General features: G+C 40.4%; 1 protein-coding gene and 1 long non-coding RNA gene across 2 annotated transcripts in view; one reads left to right on the top strand and one right to left on the bottom strand.

The window, feature by feature from the left end:
• ptch2 (patched 2) overlaps window positions 1-20,767 on the top strand; it is a 112,140-nt gene that overhangs the window by 58,416 nt on the left and 32,957 nt on the right. The window contains exons 8-15 of the mRNA XM_063064464.1: window positions 2,142-2,289; window positions 7,486-7,617; window positions 7,779-7,934; window positions 8,120-8,218; window positions 8,855-8,980; window positions 12,181-12,299; window positions 13,718-14,123; window positions 15,269-15,581. Of these exons, the coding sequence (XP_062920534.1) occupies window positions 2,142-2,289; window positions 7,486-7,617; window positions 7,779-7,934; window positions 8,120-8,218; window positions 8,855-8,980; window positions 12,181-12,299; window positions 13,718-14,123; window positions 15,269-15,581 (1,499 nt within the window). The remainder of the gene's footprint in view (window positions 1-2,141; window positions 2,290-7,485; window positions 7,618-7,778; window positions 7,935-8,119; window positions 8,219-8,854; window positions 8,981-12,180; window positions 12,300-13,717; window positions 14,124-15,268; window positions 15,582-20,767) is intronic.
• LOC134354945 (uncharacterized) overlaps window positions 1-20,767 on the bottom strand; it is a 42,847-nt gene that overhangs the window by 1,120 nt on the left and 20,960 nt on the right. The window contains exon 2 of the long non-coding RNA XR_010019933.1: window positions 502-564. This is a non-coding gene — a long non-coding RNA (uncharacterized LOC134354945). The remainder of the gene's footprint in view (window positions 1-501; window positions 565-20,767) is intronic.

Genomic DNA, 20,767 nt, shown 5'->3' with positions numbered 1-20,767 from the left:
CACAGTGTCCATACGGAACACAATGCCACGTTAAACTAAATCTCTTCTACCCACGTGTAAATTGTGTAGAGGAGTTTAGTATTATGTGTACTGAAGTGCAGTGAAAACTTTGTTTTGCATGCCATCCATAGAGATCATTTCTTCACATAAAGCTAGTACAAGGGAAAAGCAAAAAAACAGAATGCAGAATCGTGTACCGTTACAGAGAAAGTGTTGTTCATGCAGATAAAAAACTACAAGGCACCTTTTATCACGTGGTCAATATCCTTCCAATCCCTGCATATTCATGTGTCTATCGAAAAGCCTCTTAAACACCATTACTGCATCTACTTCCACCCCTACCCTGGCAACCACAGGCTCCAACCACACTGTATGTTTAAAAACCAGCAAGAAGAAAATCTTGCCCTACACATCTCCTTTAATCTTTCCCCCTCTCACCTTTAGTGTATGTCCTCTGATATTCACCATGTCTGCCCTGGGAAAAAGAATCTGACAGCTTACCTTATCTCTGCCTCCCATGATATTATAAACATCCATCAGGTATCTCCTCAGCTCTTGATGCTCCTGAGAAAAAAAAAGACAAGGTTGTCCAACTTCTCTTTACAGGTCATATTCTTGAATCCAGGCAACATCCTGGTAGATCCCTTCTGTACCGTTTCTAAAGCATCCACAATTTTCTGCACGCAATACTCCAAGTGCAGCCCAACCAAAGTTTTGTACAGTGACACCGTACCTATGCTGATACTCAATGCCCCCAGCAATAGAGATAAACATGCCATATCCCTTCATTAGTCTCTTCTCTTTCATTGTTTTTCCTTGCTAATTTTTCTTACACACCTCTTTCCTCTGTACTGGAACAAGATTTGGGACACTGACACCCTTCGTTAGCTCCTCCCAGTGGCCATTATTCACATGTTAACACTGGAATTAAACATAACCAGTCACCTATACAACTACAGAGCTACTGTAACAGGAACTGGCAGTGTTTACTCTTCCAAGAGTGTCCATCTTCCTCACCATATCATCAATGAGGACCTACACCATCCAGGGTAGAGTTAGAGAAATGGTTATTGATTATATCAAGTCTCTGGGCCTTTTGCAGTGCTTTGTGTGCATCTTTCACAAACACCATTTAATTTCAGATTAATTGGAAATTTCCTATCTTGTGTTCATTGACTTTGATGTAAATTCTTCCAAACAACCCTCCAAAGCACAGGCACAAAAGGCTGAATGTCTTTCTTCACAGTCATAGGTTCTTGACGGTCGATGATCAGACAAGCAACAAATTTTATACTACTACTACTCAATGAATAGTTCAACTGTGAAAGGCATCGGAGCTAAGCCCGATTTTCTAAAAAAGAAAATGCCAGAATCGCTCATACTGACAAATCTTCAATTTAATATGACCGTTTCTGGTGTATTCCTCCTTCCTTTCTGGTCCAGAAGAAGGGTCTCTGCCTGAAACATCGACTTTTTATTCATTTCCATTGATGCTGCCTGACCTGCTGAGTTCTGAGTTCCTCCAGCATTTTGAGTGTGTTGCTCTGGAATTCCAGCATCTGCAGAAACTCTTGTGTTTAATACGTTGAATCTGTTTTTGTTTTGTGTGGGTGCTGTGTGGTCTGGACTCTGAAATGTGTTTATTTCAGGGCTCCAGCATGATCTTGTTTACAGCTGAACCTGACATTCCCCTCGTCTGATAGCCACACTTGCATAGTTCTCACATGAGGCAGTACGAGCAATACTGGCTGATTTCTCCCCTTTATCCAAGAGCATGAAGGCCAGCTCCGGATGCCAAAGTTCTATAACTGGCATGTTTGAGCTCCAGTGCTCAGTGCCACCATGTCACTGATGTGTTCTTACCAAATGCAATGCAGTCCTTTGATTTTTGAGCATATTCTGGGTTTGAAGTAGAAACAATTTCATTAATAAAGGCACAATACACACTTACTGAACTGATGACGTCTTGATTTTAAACATCCTATGATATTTGGACACCTTCCCTCATTAAAATCCAAAACAGCCCTGCAGAAATACTCAACTGGCAGGAGAAGATTTTTGCAGCCTGTATGAAAAGGAACTATAAAAATTCAAGTGCTTCTTTTATAAATCAATTGTATATGTTTTCCTCCTCACTCAAGTGCTGAAGCTTTACAGACCATGTATCTGCTGATGAGCCCCAAGCAACTTTATGAACATTATAAGGATGATTATGAAATCCACGATATCAACTGGAACTTGGAGAAGGCAACAGCCATTTTGGAAAACTGGCAACGAAAGTTTGTTGAGGTATTGACAATTGCCATCTTTAATGTGACTTTTCTTTTGCATGAAATGGAATTTAATGTGAGGAATGGATAATGAATTAATTCTGCAAGTAAGGAACTTACCTGTATTAGCAGAAGAGGTGAAAGGGCTCAACAGGTGAGCTCTTTGTCAGTGATAAAGCATGAACTGTACATTACAGGCTTGCTCTACAGTTAGCTCAGTGTAACAGATTGATTATTTATCTGCACCGCCCACCACATGAATGGGTAATTATAGTACCACTGAACTAGCTACTGCCCTTCACTAGCTTTAAGTTGTTAACAGCAAAAGATGTTAAAGATTAACTCTTTGAACATTACTTACCAGCAGCATGAAAACCTGTTGCCCTTAGAATGTCAGTTTTATGTCCAGCTATGAAAGGGACACAAATAAAGCTAGTAATTTAAGTTTTTGAACAGCAAATGCTGAACCTATCATTAGTGGAGTATCTGACCTGTTATTTGATAAGCTTTTTAAACCGCCAGTGATGATGAGGCAGTGTAAAGCACACGATAGATCACAGATTGATAGTGTATCATGGCAGTCGCTCTTTTGATGTGTTGCTCGATCAGTCATATAGATATCTTAGATGATGGCCAAACCAGTTGATATAATAAGGAACCAAAGTACAATACATCGTTAATTCTATAGACTAATCTTATATTTTATATGATACTTATTAAATATTCAATCATTTCTCTTGTGGACTTGGGTTTGCTGGACTAGATGATAAATTTCTTTTACCACCTGTCCATTGCTTCGTATGTAATTGACTCAGAATGGTTAAATAGATATCAAAAATATTTCAGGTATACCAATAAGTTTGCAAGGAAATCAGGGGTTATTTGTAAAGAATAACTTGAAGTTATTGATCTATTAAGAAGATGTCTATTGAGGTGAAGAGATGGTGGAGTTACAGGAAATGCAGTGGAACGGAGCAGGGTGGCAGGAGCATGCTGTAGATTACTGTGCTGGAGGTGATGCTGTTTCCTATGCTGGAAGGACTTTGGTTTTCCAGTAAAATGAATAGTTTCACAGTGAAGAAAGACAAAGGAATCTTATTGAAGACTTGGCAAACAATAAAGGCATTGTGTGAGGACAAAAAGAGAAAGGGCAGAGAAGTATGAGGTGGTTCATTTTGGGAAAGGACAGTGAGCAGAAATTCATTTTATATATTAAAATTCTTGGCAAGTTGAATGGAGAGAGAATTTAGGAGTGATCTGTTAAACGGCAGAGATCCACAGTGAAACTAAACTGGGTTCAGGGTGAGAAGGACAAAGTTTTCCCTCAGTCCTGCTGAGTAGATGTAGGGCCTTGAGTCAATGCTGGTTCTCAGAAAAATTCCATCAATCACATTCCCGTCCTTAATTCCCCGTTACCTTTGACACTAGACGCAGTTTATTGTAACTATTTGCTTACTAACCAGCATGCTTCTGTGAACAATGCTCACAAAATGCTGGAGGAACTCAGCAGGTCAGGAGGGATTCCTGCAAATGAATAAACAGACAATGTTTCGAGCCGAGACCCTCTGTCCTGATGAAGGGACTCGGTCCAAAATGTTGACTGTTTATTCATTTCCGTAGATGCTGAGTTCCTCCAGCATTTTGTGTGTGTCGCTGTGGATTTCCAGCATCTGCAGAATCTCTTGTGTTTATGTATCTGTGACGTGAGTGGAAATCTATGCGTCTGTGCACACTCCACACACACACAGTACCACAGGACAGAATTGAACTCGTAGTGGAGTTCTGAGACTGATTGCCTCAGTACCATCCATGGCAGAAATTTGAGGAAGCATTTGAAGTTCTGTGATTCAAAATCCATGGCTTCTTCATTTTTAGTAGAGCCAAAGAGATCATTGTAAAGAATGATTGGTCCCTCTTCAATATCACCAGCTGGATTCTTCATGATCAATATTGGGGGTATTCTGTCACATTGGAAAACCTGAGTTGAGAAGCTATGGTCCAAAGGGCTGGACATGACCTAAGCTGAAAATGTAAGTTCTCCACACTAGTTTAATTGGCTAGGTGTGATGTGTGTCTGAAATTTTACAAGCAGGATGGTTTGAGTTTTAATGCTCACACTTAGCTAGTTAGAACCACCTTACAACAAAAATAAACATGCATTTGTGCCAATTAATTTTGCAAGGTAATTTACAAAGAGATTTGAACAGTGACTCAAACAGAGGTTAGAGGTAGTGACCAAAAGCATGGTTTTTTAAAAAAAGAGCAAGAATGATTTTGAAGTTTGAGAGGCATGTCAAGGTGCAGAAATAAGCCTTGAGTTTACAGTCCTGATTCTTATTCAATAATCTTTACGGAAAAAATGTATGAATGTTAAAGACAGGTGAAGATAGAATCATGGAACATATATACACTGATATGCATTCGCATTCAGACACACATGTTCATGAACACACATGATGATACACCATGCATGAACACACACACACACACACACACACACACACAACCATCTCGGTAATGTATTACATGGTCACTAGATTCATGTTCAATTACAAGTCCATGCATTTAAGTGGAAGTTCTCCCAAAAATGAGAAAAGGAAGAAATTGTAAGCGGTAGTTCGATGAATGCCAGACTGAGGTTTAAACTACATCGAGGAAACAGGTCCTGAGCAAAATATGGATTTTTCTGAGGTTATACTTAATGCCTGGGCTTTTATCAACATAAAATGAGGCATATTGCAAGTTATGTCCATTTTTATCAGAGATACATCAGATTACCAGGAGTTGGCCTTAACCATTAGTTGCACTGTGTTCAGCACACTTAGGAAAATAAATGTTTCTACTGAGTGTACAAGATTTTGCAAGCAGTTTGGTTCAGTACTTTAAGTGCCTCCTAGAGAATTTCAGGGTTTTGTTTTGTGGGAAAAACTAAGGATTTTTAAAATATACTGTATGAAGAAAACAAACACACTTTTCTCTTTATTTTCAATTGGATTCATTCCAATGTGAGAGGGAGAATTGTTCTTGTAAATGCTGAAATTACTTATCAGGCTGATTTTCATCAGTCTGCAGCTGTAGTGTACAAGGAGACGGATTCTGGGCTTCTGACAGATGGAGAGTTATGGGAACAAGCTGTTTGGTGATAACTGACACCCAGATGCTGATTACAAGAAGACCTGAGGCCAATGTGAAGCTTGCCTGAAAAGGGAATTGGGTTGTGTTGGGTTGAATAGCAAATGTGGAAGATGTTTCACTGATTCCCAAGGTTGCAGTCCCTTTGGCTGTGGCAGCTTAGGTGGTGAATGACGGGACCTTTGCTGTGCTCCAGAGGCCATGTGATCTCACCTGACCTTTGACCATAGTGATCTTTGGCATCTGCAGCCATTACTCTAAGCTGTCAAGGATCAAAAAATAATGTATTTCGTACATGTTTAAAATGTATGAAAAAACTCACAAAGAGTTTGCATTTGAATAAACCCAATCAGAAAAATTGGATAGCTTCAAGATGTACCTCAAATTTATTCAACCCTTGTGACAACACAGATCTCTTGGGAATGTAGAATACACTGATATTTTTATTTAACTATTCCAGATTTATATTCAAATTGCCTTAAATTGTTGAAGAGTTACTTTTTCCACATTGTTTTATAATTAATTAGCAGACATGTTTTATAACTAGTTAGCAGTCTGAACTTTATTCAATTGTTTCACATATTGTTTTCCTTTAAATCTGCTACAAATGTGTGTGTCAATTTTAGTGAAAAATTCAACCCCCTGGGTGCATTATCCTCTTCCCTACCACACCCCCACACTCTCGCATGGTTTACTTATATTATTAGTCTCCGTAGTATCTTACACCAGGCCAATGGAACTGAGTCATGCAGACTGGCCTCTGAAGGCCTCTTCTGTCAAGTTTTGACCACCTTTTACCCAGGAGATAAACAAATAACCTACAGTGGTAGTCTAATGTCATGAGTCAGCATGCCTCGCTTAACTAGGGCTATTTACTGTAAATGATGGAATTATGAATATTTGTCCTCAAGGTTACCTAGTATCAGATTCTATTTTTTTAAACATTACGCAAATAAAATATAGGAATATACTTATCTGTTGTTTAGTAGCAAATGCTTCAGTAGTGTGATTTCAAGCTCATATTTGTGACCAAGTAGGTCAACAACATTAATTCTTTAAAATAATTGTTGTTTGGGCATGTTTTAGAGTCTGCCTCCTTTCACAATTTATTCATTTTAACCTAGGAGTTATCATTTGTATCCAATAAGAATGGTTTCCTGTTACATTTTACTGGTGAATTTAATGCCCAGTGGGTTATTGGGTCATTTAGAGTAGTGTGATTCATGGTTTGTTTAAGCTGTCACGACAATTAGTAAGGATGCCACGAATGGGCTTTGGGTCTTCAGGACCCAAGTAAAAAAATATTGGCAGTTCCTCCTTTCGGGGAAACAGTGTTAGCTTTGTCCTCAATTATTCTCCACACAGTGACACGTGAACTCATAGTGATTTATTTTTGTTCTCCCTTTTTCAAACTGAGATTGTTGAAATCGATCACAAACAAGTGAAAGTCTGCAGATGCTGGAAATCCAAGCAACACACACAAGATGCTTGAAGAACTCAGCAGGGCAGATAGCATCTATGGAGAAAAGTACAGTCGATGTTTCAGGCCTCAGGGTCTCGGCCCAAAATGTCGACTGTACTTTTTTCCATAGATACCGCCTGGCCTGCTGAGCTCCTCCAGCATTTTGTTTGTGTCCTTTGAAATCAATTGTAAAATATCAACTATTTTCTTAGTTTAGGTCAAACAATTCACCACAGGGTAGAAACCAAATCTAACCCTGTATGCTTCATCAGATCAGTTGCATATTTTTACTAGGGAATCCTAGACTGAGCCTAAAGATGCACACTCAATCTTTTTAGGAGCAGCTTTTTCGCCTCTGCCATTGGATTTCTGAATGATCCCCACCATCCCTAGTCTGCACTGTTTGTTTATTTATTCATTGTAACTCAGGAATTGTTAGTCTTCGTCCCGTACTTTTTCCACAAAACTACAAATTTCTCAATATATGTCAGTGATAATATACCTGAATCTCATTCTGATGCTGAAGACCTGAAAATATATGCGTCATACTTTTGAATGTACATTTCCAGTGAGCCAGTAATGTTAATGTTTTTTTAAAAATTATATTTCTTCTTGTTGTAGGTGGCTCACCAGTCCCTGCCTCAGAACTCCACACAAAATATCCATGCCTTTTCCACCACCACCCTCAATGACATCATGAAATCTTTTTCTGATGTCAGTGCCCTCCGTGTCGCTGGAGGGTACTTGCTAATGGTGAGTCTGTTTCTATCTTCAATATTTCTGTTTCGAGTTAACATCATTTTCGGTTGCCTCTCAATGCAAATTCTTAACAAAAGAAACAGAAATTTTCTGTTTCTATTTCTACTGTATTGATATATGTTGATAAATATTTTTTTTTCTTTAATTCCCATTAGTTGGCATATGCTTGCGTGACCATGCTGAGGTGGGACTGCTCCAAATCCCAAGGAGCTGTGGGTCTAGCTGGAGTCCTGTTGGTGGCATTGTCAGTAGCTTCAGGACTGGGGCTGTGCTCCCTTCTGGGCATCTCGTTCAATGCTGCAACAACTCAGGTACTTAATTCTGATCTACAAGTCTACTCCTTCCCCGCAATTGAATATTTCTCAATGGAATATACTGGAATTGAGGCAGTAGAGAAAAATCAATGGCTTTTGCCTGTGAATTTGGCGTGGTATAGGCTTTGACTGTAATAGCAAATTTCAAATATTAATAATTTCTTTATATCTCCTGAAACTAGGTACTACCATTTCTGGCCCTGGGTATTGGTGTTGATGACATGTTTCTCTTGGCTCATGCATTCACTGAGACAGGTCAAAATAAGAACATTCCTTTCAAGGTAAAGACTAATTTCTACTTAAAACTAGAATCCAATGGCTACTTCTTTCTAATTACTACACTGAAATAATCAGGGGAAGATTACAAAAGAAACTTCCACCAACCTGATAGAACGTGCTTCTTTGTCAATAAGTTTGAATTAGTTTGATAACTCACAATCCATCACAAGTAGTCAAGAGCTCCTTTTAAGCTACTTTTGGCAAAATGTTAGCACCGTCAATTTTTGATGCATGCCTTTCCATGCAATTTTAATATAAATGTGCTGAGTACACAAAATGTGTGTTCCCACCAACGGTTTAATCATAGAGAAATAAGGTAGCTCACACAGGGATTGGTAGTGGATTCCACAGCCAACAGAAAACCAACAGAGACTTTCTTCTGGAAATGGAAAATCCATAGTATAAATTAGAAGTGGCAAGACAGACAGCAAAGGTAGAGAGAAAGTTATCAATTCAGGTGGATAAACTTCTATCATTAATGATGATTTGGTTAAGTTTGAGACCGGTTATAATAAAAATCATGTTTGAGTTGGTATGCAATGATACCTTTGTTTGCCTTGCTCAGTTATACCCACAATTGACCTTGGTAATGTGAATTATTTCCATAGCCATTTACTATGTTTGGTTTTGTGCTAAAGGACAGAACAGGTGAATGTCTGAGAAGGACTGGAACCAGTGTTGCTCTCACATCCATTAATAACATGATTGCTTTCTCGATGGCTGCTCTGATTCCCATCCCCGCACTTCGTGCATTTTCCTTACAGGTAAGTGAATCATGTAAAGTGGCTGGAGAATGCATCGCTTAATACCTCGGTTGAACATTCTCAAAGAAGTTTGCAAAATGTTTGAGTTGGAAAGTGGCAGAGGGGCATGGGAGGGGTCCGGGCAGACTGGATGAGGGTGGATTAAGGGCTGTAAATTCCTTTGCTCCAGGTGTTACATGCTTCTTTGAATTTACCTGCACCTTCTCTCTTGCTACCTGCAGATGTCAGCCACAGAGGGGCTTAGCAGTCTGCTGAACAACAGTGTAGCTCTTCTTTAGAAGTGTGGCAGAGTAGAGTTTGGCTTCTGAAGTGTGATGAACTGATCAGAACATTTTGCAATAAAATAAAAAAAATAGAATTTTGTAAGGATGGGATCAGGACCACTTGACTTAGGATGTCATCGACATTGAATTATTTTATAGACTTGAAAGGCAATTATGGAAACCAAATTTTGCATGCAGCTTTTCCCCTTTTAACTTGTCGCCCCTTATAAAACATACGATTTGACTCCTGAGAATGATAATTTACTTGTTATCCAGTAGACACCTTTCTAATACCGCTAGTAAGTTGTGACCTGCACTGGTGGTCTCAAATGTAGAAAATTGTGTAAGTGCTTTTTTTAAATATAACTTTATATGACCATGAGACATAGGAGCAGATTTAGGCCATTCAGCCCATCAAGTCTGCTCCACCATTCCATCATGCTGATTTATTATCCCTCTCCACTGCATTTTCCCGTCTTCTCCCTGAACCTTTAACGCCTTACTAATCAAGAACCTATTAACCTCTGCTTTAAATATCCCCAGTGACTTGGCCTCCAAGCCATCTGTGGCGATGAGTTCCACAGATTCACCACCCTCTGGCTTCAGAAATTCCTCCTCAAGTCCTCCTCTCTTTATGCTTGAAAAGGATACCATTTCAAAAGAAAAGATGGGATGATAATAGTGGTAAACCTTTCCACCAAATCCTGAAACGTGGCCTTGAGCTCCCCAGTATTTGCACGTTAATTGCCCCCTCCCATTTAGGCCTGCCTGTCCTCAGACACCTTTCCAATTAATCTCAACAAAAATTTACCCAGAGTATCAACATGTCATCCACAATTGATGTGACAGTCATAATCATGTTATAATCTCTCAGGCAGTAAGCACAGAGGAAGAAACTGTTACCATTTAGAAAAACTTGAGCTATATTTGAAGTGGGGGGAACAGGTTCAGATGTGAGAGAGATGCAAAACATTTCTAATTTGCATTTTAAATCTGAATGCAGATGCAATTTTAGAGAGATGGCAAGTCATACTTCCTCCTGTCTTACATGTTTCGAATAAATTGTTCCATACCCAAACACATCTTTTTAGAATTGTTATTGAAATTGAATGATGACTAATTTATTTTTCTGTTTAAGAGCAGGGGTGCACAGAGAGTAGGATTACAGTCATGAGATGGGAGGGATCAGTAAATGGACGCCCCAGTCCATTTATAAAATGGTTATTTTTATTGGGGCGTAAGAGCTAAAGAAAATAACATTACAAAAACATTTAATTTCCACCGAGCAGCGATTGTTTTTCTCTCCTTTGCCCTCCGGAAAACATTGTTCTTATTTACATGTTGAATACGTGTGGCAGGGTGGAGATAACGTCTACCAAAGGGGGTGTAAGGGGCTGCTTCTCAACATTAGCCTGCAGGTCACCCTTGGGCAAGGCGTAGCACCTGCTTCGCCTCCTCTACCTCCCCCGCAAGGTCAGGGTCACGAGAGCCATGGGAGTAGGTGGTGGATGGTCATATGAGCAGCTGGTGCAGATCACAAGTCCTGGTTATGTGACCACTGATGCCAGGCAGACAATCTCTGAACAGTACTGGTAATGGGCTTGGCCGGCTGGTGGCGCAGTGAGATCAGCACCAGACTCTGGAGCGAAGGTTCCTGTGTTCGAATCCAGGTCGGGCCACCCCCGATCACACTTTCCATCCGTGCCGGGTTCAGTGTCGAGCTAGCCACTTGGCCTCATAAAAAATACAAGGGTCGAGTCAGGAACGTTCATAATGTGACCCGGTTAATTCTGACACCAAGTGCCAGACAAGAATGGCTGAATGTCTGGTACGACACACTTAAAAAAAAACTGTTAATGGGGTTACCAGTTTTGTAAAGACACTGCCCAGAAGAAAGCAATGGCAAACCACTAACGTAGAAAAATTTGCCAGCATGGTGATAGATAGACCAACGTTATACGACATGGCACATAACGAGCAAACGAACATGCTGAATGCTGATTTGCTGAAAAGGGTCCCATTGGCCTACTGTACTTGGCAAAGCCCGGAGATGTTGATTGAAAGCAATACAAAGAGCATTAAGCACCAAAAACCTGACAGGGAAGAACACTAGACTGGCCTGGAAGCAGGCCTTCAATTTGCACAGCCAGTGTAGTTGGCAATAAATGATGGGCTGTATCAGCTACATGTCAGTTCCAGCAATATGATCTTCTTGGACTCACTGGGTGGTCTGGGAGATAATAATATATTATAATGGCTGCCTTGGGCAACTTCACCCCCTCCATATTCTCTTACATCAGACTACTGTGACTTTAGGAGTCTTTCACGTTAATGTTAATGTAGAGGAAAGGAATCAGAGGGGGCATATTTAAGGGAGGAGGGGTTTCTTGCATCGAATCCTTAAGAGATTTAATATTTTCCTTGGCTAAATACAGGGCTTTGGTGAGGTCTGGAACTGGAGTTGTAGTACAGCTCACTTAAAGCTGGAAATATCTTGGTTAGAAATCAGAAACTGCTGTTCTTTGCCCGAGGCCTGGGGCCTACAGTGAAGCTATAGATTTTCAACTATGTTTCTTTCAGATCTTAAAGGGGCATGCTAAACTGGTAGGCAGTCTGACAAGACAGTGCAGGAGTTCATTAACATAAGAAGAAAGCAGAAAGCAAACAGTAACGCATGCATTTGATGATGTAGAATCATATTTGGGAAGTTAAAAGCCAATAAAGAATGACAGATATTATGTAAGAGGTACCTCTCCTCCAAGTATTACAGCAGAACAAAAAGTATTCATGGTGGGCTGTTGACTTTATCATTAATAAAAGCCAATTCCCTCATCCTAGTCTCTCCTTTGTGGATTTTTAAAAGTAATAATTCTGTAGATTTCCAAATCTGGGTAATGATACAATAATATTAACTTCTCTATTCCTTGCCCCTTGCAGGCTGCAATAGTTGTGGTTTTTAACTTTGCGATGGTGCTCCTCATCTTTCCTGCCATCTTAAGCTTGGATCTTCATCGACGGGAAGACAAAAGGCTGGATATTTTCTGCTGTTTTTCCAGGTGAGATTTGCTCTTCTAATAGAGTCCCTGGGTTTGGTCACAAAGATAAGGACAATGCGAGGATTTCTGCCATTATTTGTCAATACAAAGCAGAGGTGAAACCAGTCAAAGGTCATCATTAGATGTGGGCCAATTGTTTCTTTTCTTCCATTTCTTTTCCTGTGACCCAACTTATACAATATATGATCTGCTGCCAATTCACTTGCCACCGTTCCCTGAAACAGATTTTCACCAGATTCACCTCCGAGTAAGATCCTACCAACTTCTGGTTTAAGGTAGCACTACCTAGACATGTGTCCTGCTGGTGCACTGCAAAATTGACACACTTGGAGTTGGAGCCTTGCTGGATGGAGTGAACGATTTGGAGGGGAGAAGCTTTCAATGCCCATCCAACTTACCTGGGTGCGAGGGTGGATCACTCTAAGTGCCGAGCTGATTTGGAGAGGTTGAAAACTGCTTCTCCGGCAGTGAGATCTAGGCTGGGGTCCAATTCAGGGCCTGGTTCCTTGTGCGAGGTTTGGACAATTTGAGCGCTGACCCAGATAGTCTGGGGACTCCTCTCTCCAGGACCCTAAGGCTGAGAGTATGCCCCAGGCTGCTGTGCTTCTTGTCTGTGAACTATGCAGCGACTTGCCCTGCCAATATGATAAACTGAATACCAAGGCTTTGGGCCTGCTTCAAGCTACTCTGGGAATTCAGTTTGGTTTGGAGTGTTGTTGTTTGTTTGTTTCCTTTGTTTGCATGATTTGTTTTTTTTTCTTTCTCTGTGGACACTGGGGGTTGGTCTTTAACTCTATCCTTGCTTTGCAACTGCCTATTAAGCAACCAAATCTCAGGTTTGTATAATTTAAACATTTGTTGATAACAAATGCACTTTGAATCTTTGAACATTGAAAAAACTATTGGAGAAGGAAAGACCATTCAATGTGGAAAGTTCTCATAGCATCTGATTGGTAAATATCTTGGGATACATTGTATATCTGAGTTTTAAAACAGGAGATGGTGTGTAGCTGAATAATCCCATGGTCTGGACACCATCATGAATCAACCACATGAAATGTTTTAGACACTGGCATCCACCATAACATCTGTTACTTTCCCAAGAAGGGTTAAACATGGAACAAAGCTGCTTTCAGCCATGAAAGGGATATGTGGGAGTGATTTCAAGGCCATAATTTGACTTCAGGATTTAATTCAGTAGATAGTAACGATTAGTGATTACTACTTATATTTTTTGATGATCAATGAAAATTTTTCATAAAATTACTGTGGTTAATTTTTGTTAACTGGAATAAAAGTTGATCATCATGATAGTTAATTTTGCTATATTAACTATTACTATTCAGCATTGTAATGCACATAACAATATATAATGCTATCAATGTAGAATGGATTACACTGTATATTTTGTTTTTCAGCCTCTGTTCAACGAGAGTAATACGGGTCCAACCACAAGAGTTTGCAGATGTGAACGATATCCATAACTTTCACCCTTCTCTGAATGGAGGGCCAACATATACCCACAGCACCCAGATCACCACCACGGTTCAGGCATTTACCCAGTGCGATCCCACTGGCCAACACATTGTCACCATCCTTTCTCCAACATCTCAGATCTCTTCAACTCCTTCAGTCATCGTACCTCCAGCCGAGCACATTGGCTCCCAGGGAATGGACCCCACCAGCTCAACTCGGGACCTACTGGCCCAGGTGGATGAGGCAAAGGTCTGCAGGAACTGTGTTCAAATACCCTTCGTCAAATGGAATTTGACTGATTTTGCACGGGACAAGTACGCTCCACTTCTTCTGAGGACTGAATCAAAAGTAAGTAATTTTCAACTATTTTGTCCTTTAAAGGTTATGGCCAAGAAATATGAACTCTGATCACTTGAACTCAGATTGAGTAACAGTTTATAACTGTTTTCTGGTTGTTTGAAAATTAACAGAACCCTTCCCCAGTATGAGTCACACTTCCTTGACTGGCACTGACATCATACGCTGTGCTGAGAAAATTAGTCCTCTTCTAGGACAACCATGGAGGCAGAAGAGTGCAGAATGGTGGAATCTGAAGCAGAATATAATCTGCCGGAGGATCTCCGCAGGTTGAGCAGCATTGTGGATGAGGGTGGGGGAGAAGGAGTTGTCAGCATTTCAAGTTGAAACCCTGCATCAGTCACTTGGGCAGATCACAGCACATGTTTTTATACCCTACTATCCGTGACCTCTTGATTTCTATCCTTGATTGTAAATCTCATTCCCTCCTTTCCTGTGTTCCTGAGGTCTCCTGGGCATGGTAGACTTGCTGCTTTCCTAAAGAAGAAAGAATTCTAGTGTATTATGACTTGGATTTTCAGATCATAATCCTGGTTACTATCCATACTTGCTTGGCTCTGTAGCCTGGTTTGTCTGCTTCACAATGGGACGGTAGAAAGAAACATAGGCCCATAGGACACACAAGCAGAACCGGGCCATTCAGCCCATCGTGTCTGTTCCGCCATTCCACCATGGCGGATTTATTATCCCTCCCAACCCCATTCTTCTGCCTTCGCCCCGTAACCTTTGCCGCCTTTTCTAATCAAGAACCTGTCAAACTCTGATTTAAATATACCAATGACTTGGCCTCCACAACCATCTGTGGCAAGGAATTCCACAGATTCATCAGCCTCTCACTAAGGAAATTCCACCTCATCTCTGTTGTAAAGGGACATCTTTATATTGGTTGAGGCTCTGCCCTCTGGTCCGAGACTCCCCCAATATAGGAAACATCCTATCCATGTCCACTCTATCTAGTCCTTTCAATGAGGTCCCCTGCTGAAATTCTCTAGCAACAATGTGAGAATTTACAGGAAAACTCCACCCCCCCAAAAAAAACCACTAAAGCCTTATCGCTCTGGATAAATGCCTTGTATTGTACTCTGATCTGAAGTGCGACAGACTTGTTCACTTATGATTTTACTTTTACAACCTAGATTGTCGTGTTAATCCTCTTCATGGCCTTGCTTGGGATGAGCCTTTATGGAACTACCATGGTTCATGATGGGCTGTACCTTACAGACATTGTGCCTCGTGAAACCAAGGAGTACAATTTTATTGAAGCCCAATTCAAGTATTTTTCCTTCTACAACATGTACATCGTCTCCATGGGGGGGTTTGATTATGCTGCATCCCAGAAGCTGCTTTATGATCTGCACAGGAGTTTCGATAGTATCAAATATATTGTTCGTGAAGAGAATAAACTGTTGCCAAAAATGTGGTTGCATTATATTCAGGACTGGCTAAGAGGTAAGATTACAAAACCTCTCTTTCATATTTTTTGTTCACCATTTAACAGTGAGCAGTTAAGTGTGTTTGCATGCATAATGTCATCTCAGTACAAAATACCACTTAGCTTGGGGATCTGAAGGTGAAATTCAGAAACTTAAAACAGGCCTCCATTAGTGGTTTAGGGTTAAAGAAACTGCACCACAATATAATAATCTGCTCCTAATCTTCTTGTTCGTATATCCTCTACCATAATTTGTTTTATGACATGAGCTTTTGAATTCAACATCTGTTAATTTCAACATGGCTTGGGGTACTTGAAGTGGGGTCTGGGGTTCTGAAGAATAGCCCAGGAATGTAAATTTTGGGGCCTGATATATACAAAGTGACTGTCTCTGTACTTCAAAGTAATTCATAGCATGTAAAGTATACTGAGATGTTTCTGAGAGACATGGAAATGCGAGTCTTTTTCTTGTAGCAGACCACAGCTATCAGGTATGTATTAGACTGAACTATTTGAACCCTGTGAAGTTTCGTAGCAAATAAGCTAGAGACTATATGAATTGTTTGACGCCTTGTCCTTTCTCATGTAGCTGAAACAGAGGCAGAACGGAAATCATAACTTTACATGTAGGTGGTTGTTGTGTAAGGAATGCCAGAGTATATTACAGTAGTTCATGAAGCCAGCTCCCCACCACCACCTTAAGGGTGACAAGAAATGGGCAATTAAAAGCCGGCTGAGCTAGTGTAGCCACATCTCTTGAATGAGTATTAAAGAAATATTACTGAAGGGTTAGTGATGCTCTCTTAGTGATGCAAGGAATCTGGAAATAACTTGCCAATCAGGATGTTAATTATTTTCATGATTTCAGCTAGCTATATTGAATACTCAGAACCACACATTTAATTTCATTTTTGGTCATTTTTCTTGTCAAAAAAATTTGCTCTGGTTTCAGTCATACGTCCATATCTTGTTGGTGAACTGATAAAATAACAGCAGCTTTCCTGCTTGTGACAGAGGGCTTTTTCGACACTACCGTGTTGAAAGATCACATAAAGTCAAAGGAGATGATCATCAGTGATCCTAGTGCAGTTAAACTTGCAATTTCTCATTGCAGTTAGAGACACGCGCACACTCAGTTTCTGATTCACGTTAAGCAGAAGATGTCAGCCTTCCTGCTAAAGATTACCTTGTAACAGAAAGGTTAATCACCACCTAACTTGCTTACTTGAACCAATGCCTCAGAAATTTTTCAGAATCAGCAGAAGGATCGGTCCCAAAACACTTTCATCCCTCATCAAGAAACCTTAAGGAAGAGCTCGCTGCTTCTTTTGCAATGAAAGAACCAATCAGTTCCCCTCCATCATCATCCTCCTCCATCCGGAAGAACTGGTTTCCCCCCCCCCCAACAATTTTACCTTCAGCTACTCCCACTTTCTGCAGACTTGACAGGTAGCCATGGGCCCCAGCTATGCCTACCTTTTCACTGGCTATGTAAAATTGTCCATGTCCCAAGTAACCCCAATAACACTTCCCAACTCTTCCTCTGCTACATTGGTGCTGCTTCCTGCACTCATACCGAGCTCGTCAATTTCATCAACTTCCACTCGCCCTTAACTTCACTTGGTCCATTTCTGACACCTCTGTCTCCATCTCTGGATACTAACTATCAACCAACATCTTTTATAAACCTACCTTTCCCACAGCTATCTTGATTATACCTCTTCCCAACCTGTCACCTGTTCTCAGTTCCTTCATCTCCACCACATCAGAATGAAGCTATACTTTCCAGATATTAGAGGTGTCCTCCTTGCTCAAAGAATGGGGTTCGCCCTCCCTCCACACATCTCCTCCATGTCTGCGATCACCCCATTTTCCAGCCACCAGTAATACCTTTCTTCTTATCCTCACCCACCATCCCATCAGCCTGCATGTCCAACACATTGTCCTCCACAACCTCCGCCACCTCCGAAGGGCTCCTACCACCAAACACTTCTTTACCTCTCTCTGCCTCTCCACATTCCACACGATCGTTCCCTCCATGAAGAGGGGTCTCAGCCCGAATCACCAACTGTTCATTTCCATGGATTCAGTCTGACTTGCTGAATTCCTCCAGCATTTAGTGTGTGTTGCCTTTTGAAGATGTCATTAATGCTGGGGAGGCTAGTGCCCATAATAGAGCTGGTTGAGTTTGTAAATTTCCGCAGCTTTTTCCAATACTCTGCAATGGTTTCCCCCCCAGCCCCATATTAATACTCATTATTGTCTCTCAACCTGTTAGATCCCAGTTAAGTCGTACTGCATGGATGAGCTAAAGCTGTAGGGACAATTACACATCGCCTTTAAAATCTAACCAATATTGCTAATTCTCTGAAGTTATTGCATTTGTTGGCTGATTGAATGCTTACACCTTAAACACCTTATAAGAAAAATGCCAGAAAGTTATCTTGCAAAATGCTACCTTGTCCGTCAATCAGTTCTGCATTACTTTTGTTCCATTTCTGACCTCCCCCCCCCCCCAAGTTCTCCTGCAAGTAGTTTAAAAATAATATCATCTCGCCTCAATCATTTCTATTTCTCCACCTTGCCCCTTCAAGCGTCTGGAATGTTTTCTATTTGAATGCATATTGTTTGTTCTGAGGCTTACACTTGATCTGCTGTGTCTCAAACTTTGGAAATGTACGTTTTCCATGTAATGTGTGTTGTTTTAAAAAGATTGAGGCAGGCACAAATGACAAGGGAATTACATCATGATTCCACAAAGAAGGCTTCAGTTATGGTAATAATTAGCAAGACTCATTTGTGTGCATAACTTGAAGAGTTTCAGTGCTACTAAGCTGCTATTTCTAGATTTTTCTGACTCCAATAATATTTTTATTGCAATAGGAATCTGAATGTAGATAATGAAAAGCAAAAGGCCTTTATTTTGACATTCCTTTAATTATGAAAAATCTAGAATGATTAAATAGTACTGCAGTAGCATTGAGTGCTTATGTTAGCAATGCTGTTGAAACAATGATTGACTAACTGAACACACAGCCGTATGGGTGGTCTGACAAACTCAGACTGCAGGATCATTTTTGATGAATAAATGTGAAAAAGGGATGAATATGGTGGAAAAACCATGTTATAAAACTGAATCTGTTTCTTTGTCTCTTGGATAAATTGCCTAACTTACCTTTACAGGCAGCAACAGAGGCTTACACTTTCATGGTCCTTGTGAACTGAAAGGACTTATTTACCTGCTATGATCTCCTGCAGTGTTAGAAAGCGTGTAGCTTGTTAGAAACATAAAAAGGCCTTCTCTTCGAGAGTCAGTAAGCTTAATGTCAAAGCACCTAATATGGATGAGGTAAACATACAAGCATACTAAGCGAGAAACAGGATTTAGGATGAAAGGTGCACAAATGTTGAATGAAAGCAGGACTGAAAGGGAAAATGTGCTCTTTCTATGACGAACACCCATTCCAGTGGCACTGTGATAGAGTAATGACATAGCATTTACTGCTTCCCAAAGTTTTCTGTTTATCCCAGATCAACAGCAAGAGCTTGCAATTTCTATCATACTAAAGTGTACCAAGGTGATTCACAGGAGGAAACTTTTGCACTGTTAGGCTCAGACAAAGAACCTGGGTAAAACAAGCTAGTGGTAATATGTTTCTTAAAGTGTTGGGGGGGGGGGAGGAGGGAGAGAGACATTTATGGAAGGAATTATGGGACTTCAAATTTGGAGGCCACTGGAGGGCAGGAGGAAGTGTGGGAATGCACCAGAAGTTGGAATTGGAGAAACAGTTATCAGAGAGTTGGTGCTGGACCAGGTCGTAAGGAAGGACTTAGGAATATACTTTCCAAGAAAAAGAACGTTTGGGCACACCTACCTAAAGAGAATAAACCCGGAGAAAGGAGCACCCCCAGCATGAGAGAACTTCCAATTAGCACAAGTCCACCTTTCACCTTAACAGGAAATGGTGTTTTCTATATGTGGGTAGTGTTTCATTTCAGTTTCAATTGTAATGATAAACAGCCGTGACTCACTATCTAAGCAAATTGGTGGTTGGCGTATGTTATTGAGTAATGACATCATGAAGATGAAGGAGCCCAATGTCTGTAGAGTAGGTCAGATGCACTATGTAAATTTGCACTGGATTCCATACGTTTCTTGATCACCAAATGCGGAAGACTTAAATCCAAACTTTCAGATGTACTTAAAAGATTTGAAATTGAAGCAACATCCAAAATACACTTCAAACTTTGAGTGCACAACCACTATCAAGTAATCACTGAGTATTTATATCATAGAAAAATTTATTTTAATTTTAAAATTTCATTTAAACAAGTTACCATTTCTGTTAGAAGTACCATGCTCCAATATTGTCCTTAAATCTATGATTTGGGTATTCATTTGATTTAGTGATAATTTTTAAAAAAGTTTTACTAAAGTTTAATCTCTGAATCTTGGCTTTATCATTTTCAATGCACTTTCAATTGGTCCACATCCTCCCTGAAAGAAAGCGCAGAGAGAGCACCCTTACTGACAGTCGTTTGATGAAAGCGTGGATCTGGCGGAGGACCCTTACTAATACTTTCTTTCAATATTCCATACAAAAGCATTTTAGTTTTTGTATCTTTTTTCTTCTTGTGTGGAAGGGGAATTGATGTCTTTCTTTCAACTACTTACATGGTTTTCTGTATTGCATGGCTAGCTGGAGAAGACAAATTTCATTGTTGTATTCTGCATACATACTTTGATAATAAAATGAGCCTTTGAACCTTTGACTTCAACATTCATGGTTGATTTTAGAGTGGCAGAGCGGCTTATCTGAGGGGCTGGGTAAGACACAGGGCCACAGCCAGCAGAGCGGCTGATTCCAGAAACCTGGATTCAGTTCTGGGCAAAGCTGTCTATGCAGAGTTTGCCTGTTCTCTCTGTCTGTAAATGTGCTGGTTTCTTCTGGATGTGCAGGTAGGTAGGTTAATTGAACATTGTAAAATGACTAAGTACGAAGGTAATTAACAGAATCTGGATGCTGCTAATGTAATTGTGAATAGAGTGAAATGAGACTGGTGTAGGTTTTGAGTATTGGGAGCTTGATGGCTGGTACAGTCTCAGTGGGGTGAGGAACTTGTTTCTGTTCTGTAGGACTCTGTGAAAGTACCGTACGGATACTAATTTTACTGAGGAAGGGAACGAACATTTTTTAACCTA

This window comes from Mobula hypostoma, chromosome 12 (genome assembly GCF_963921235.1).
Source record: "Mobula hypostoma chromosome 12, sMobHyp1.1, whole genome shotgun sequence".
Lineage (NCBI taxonomy): Eukaryota > Metazoa > Chordata > Chondrichthyes > Myliobatiformes > Myliobatidae > Mobula > Mobula hypostoma.
The sequence above is the reverse complement of the archived record's forward strand: the minus strand, read 5'-3'. Positions and strand labels throughout refer to the sequence as shown.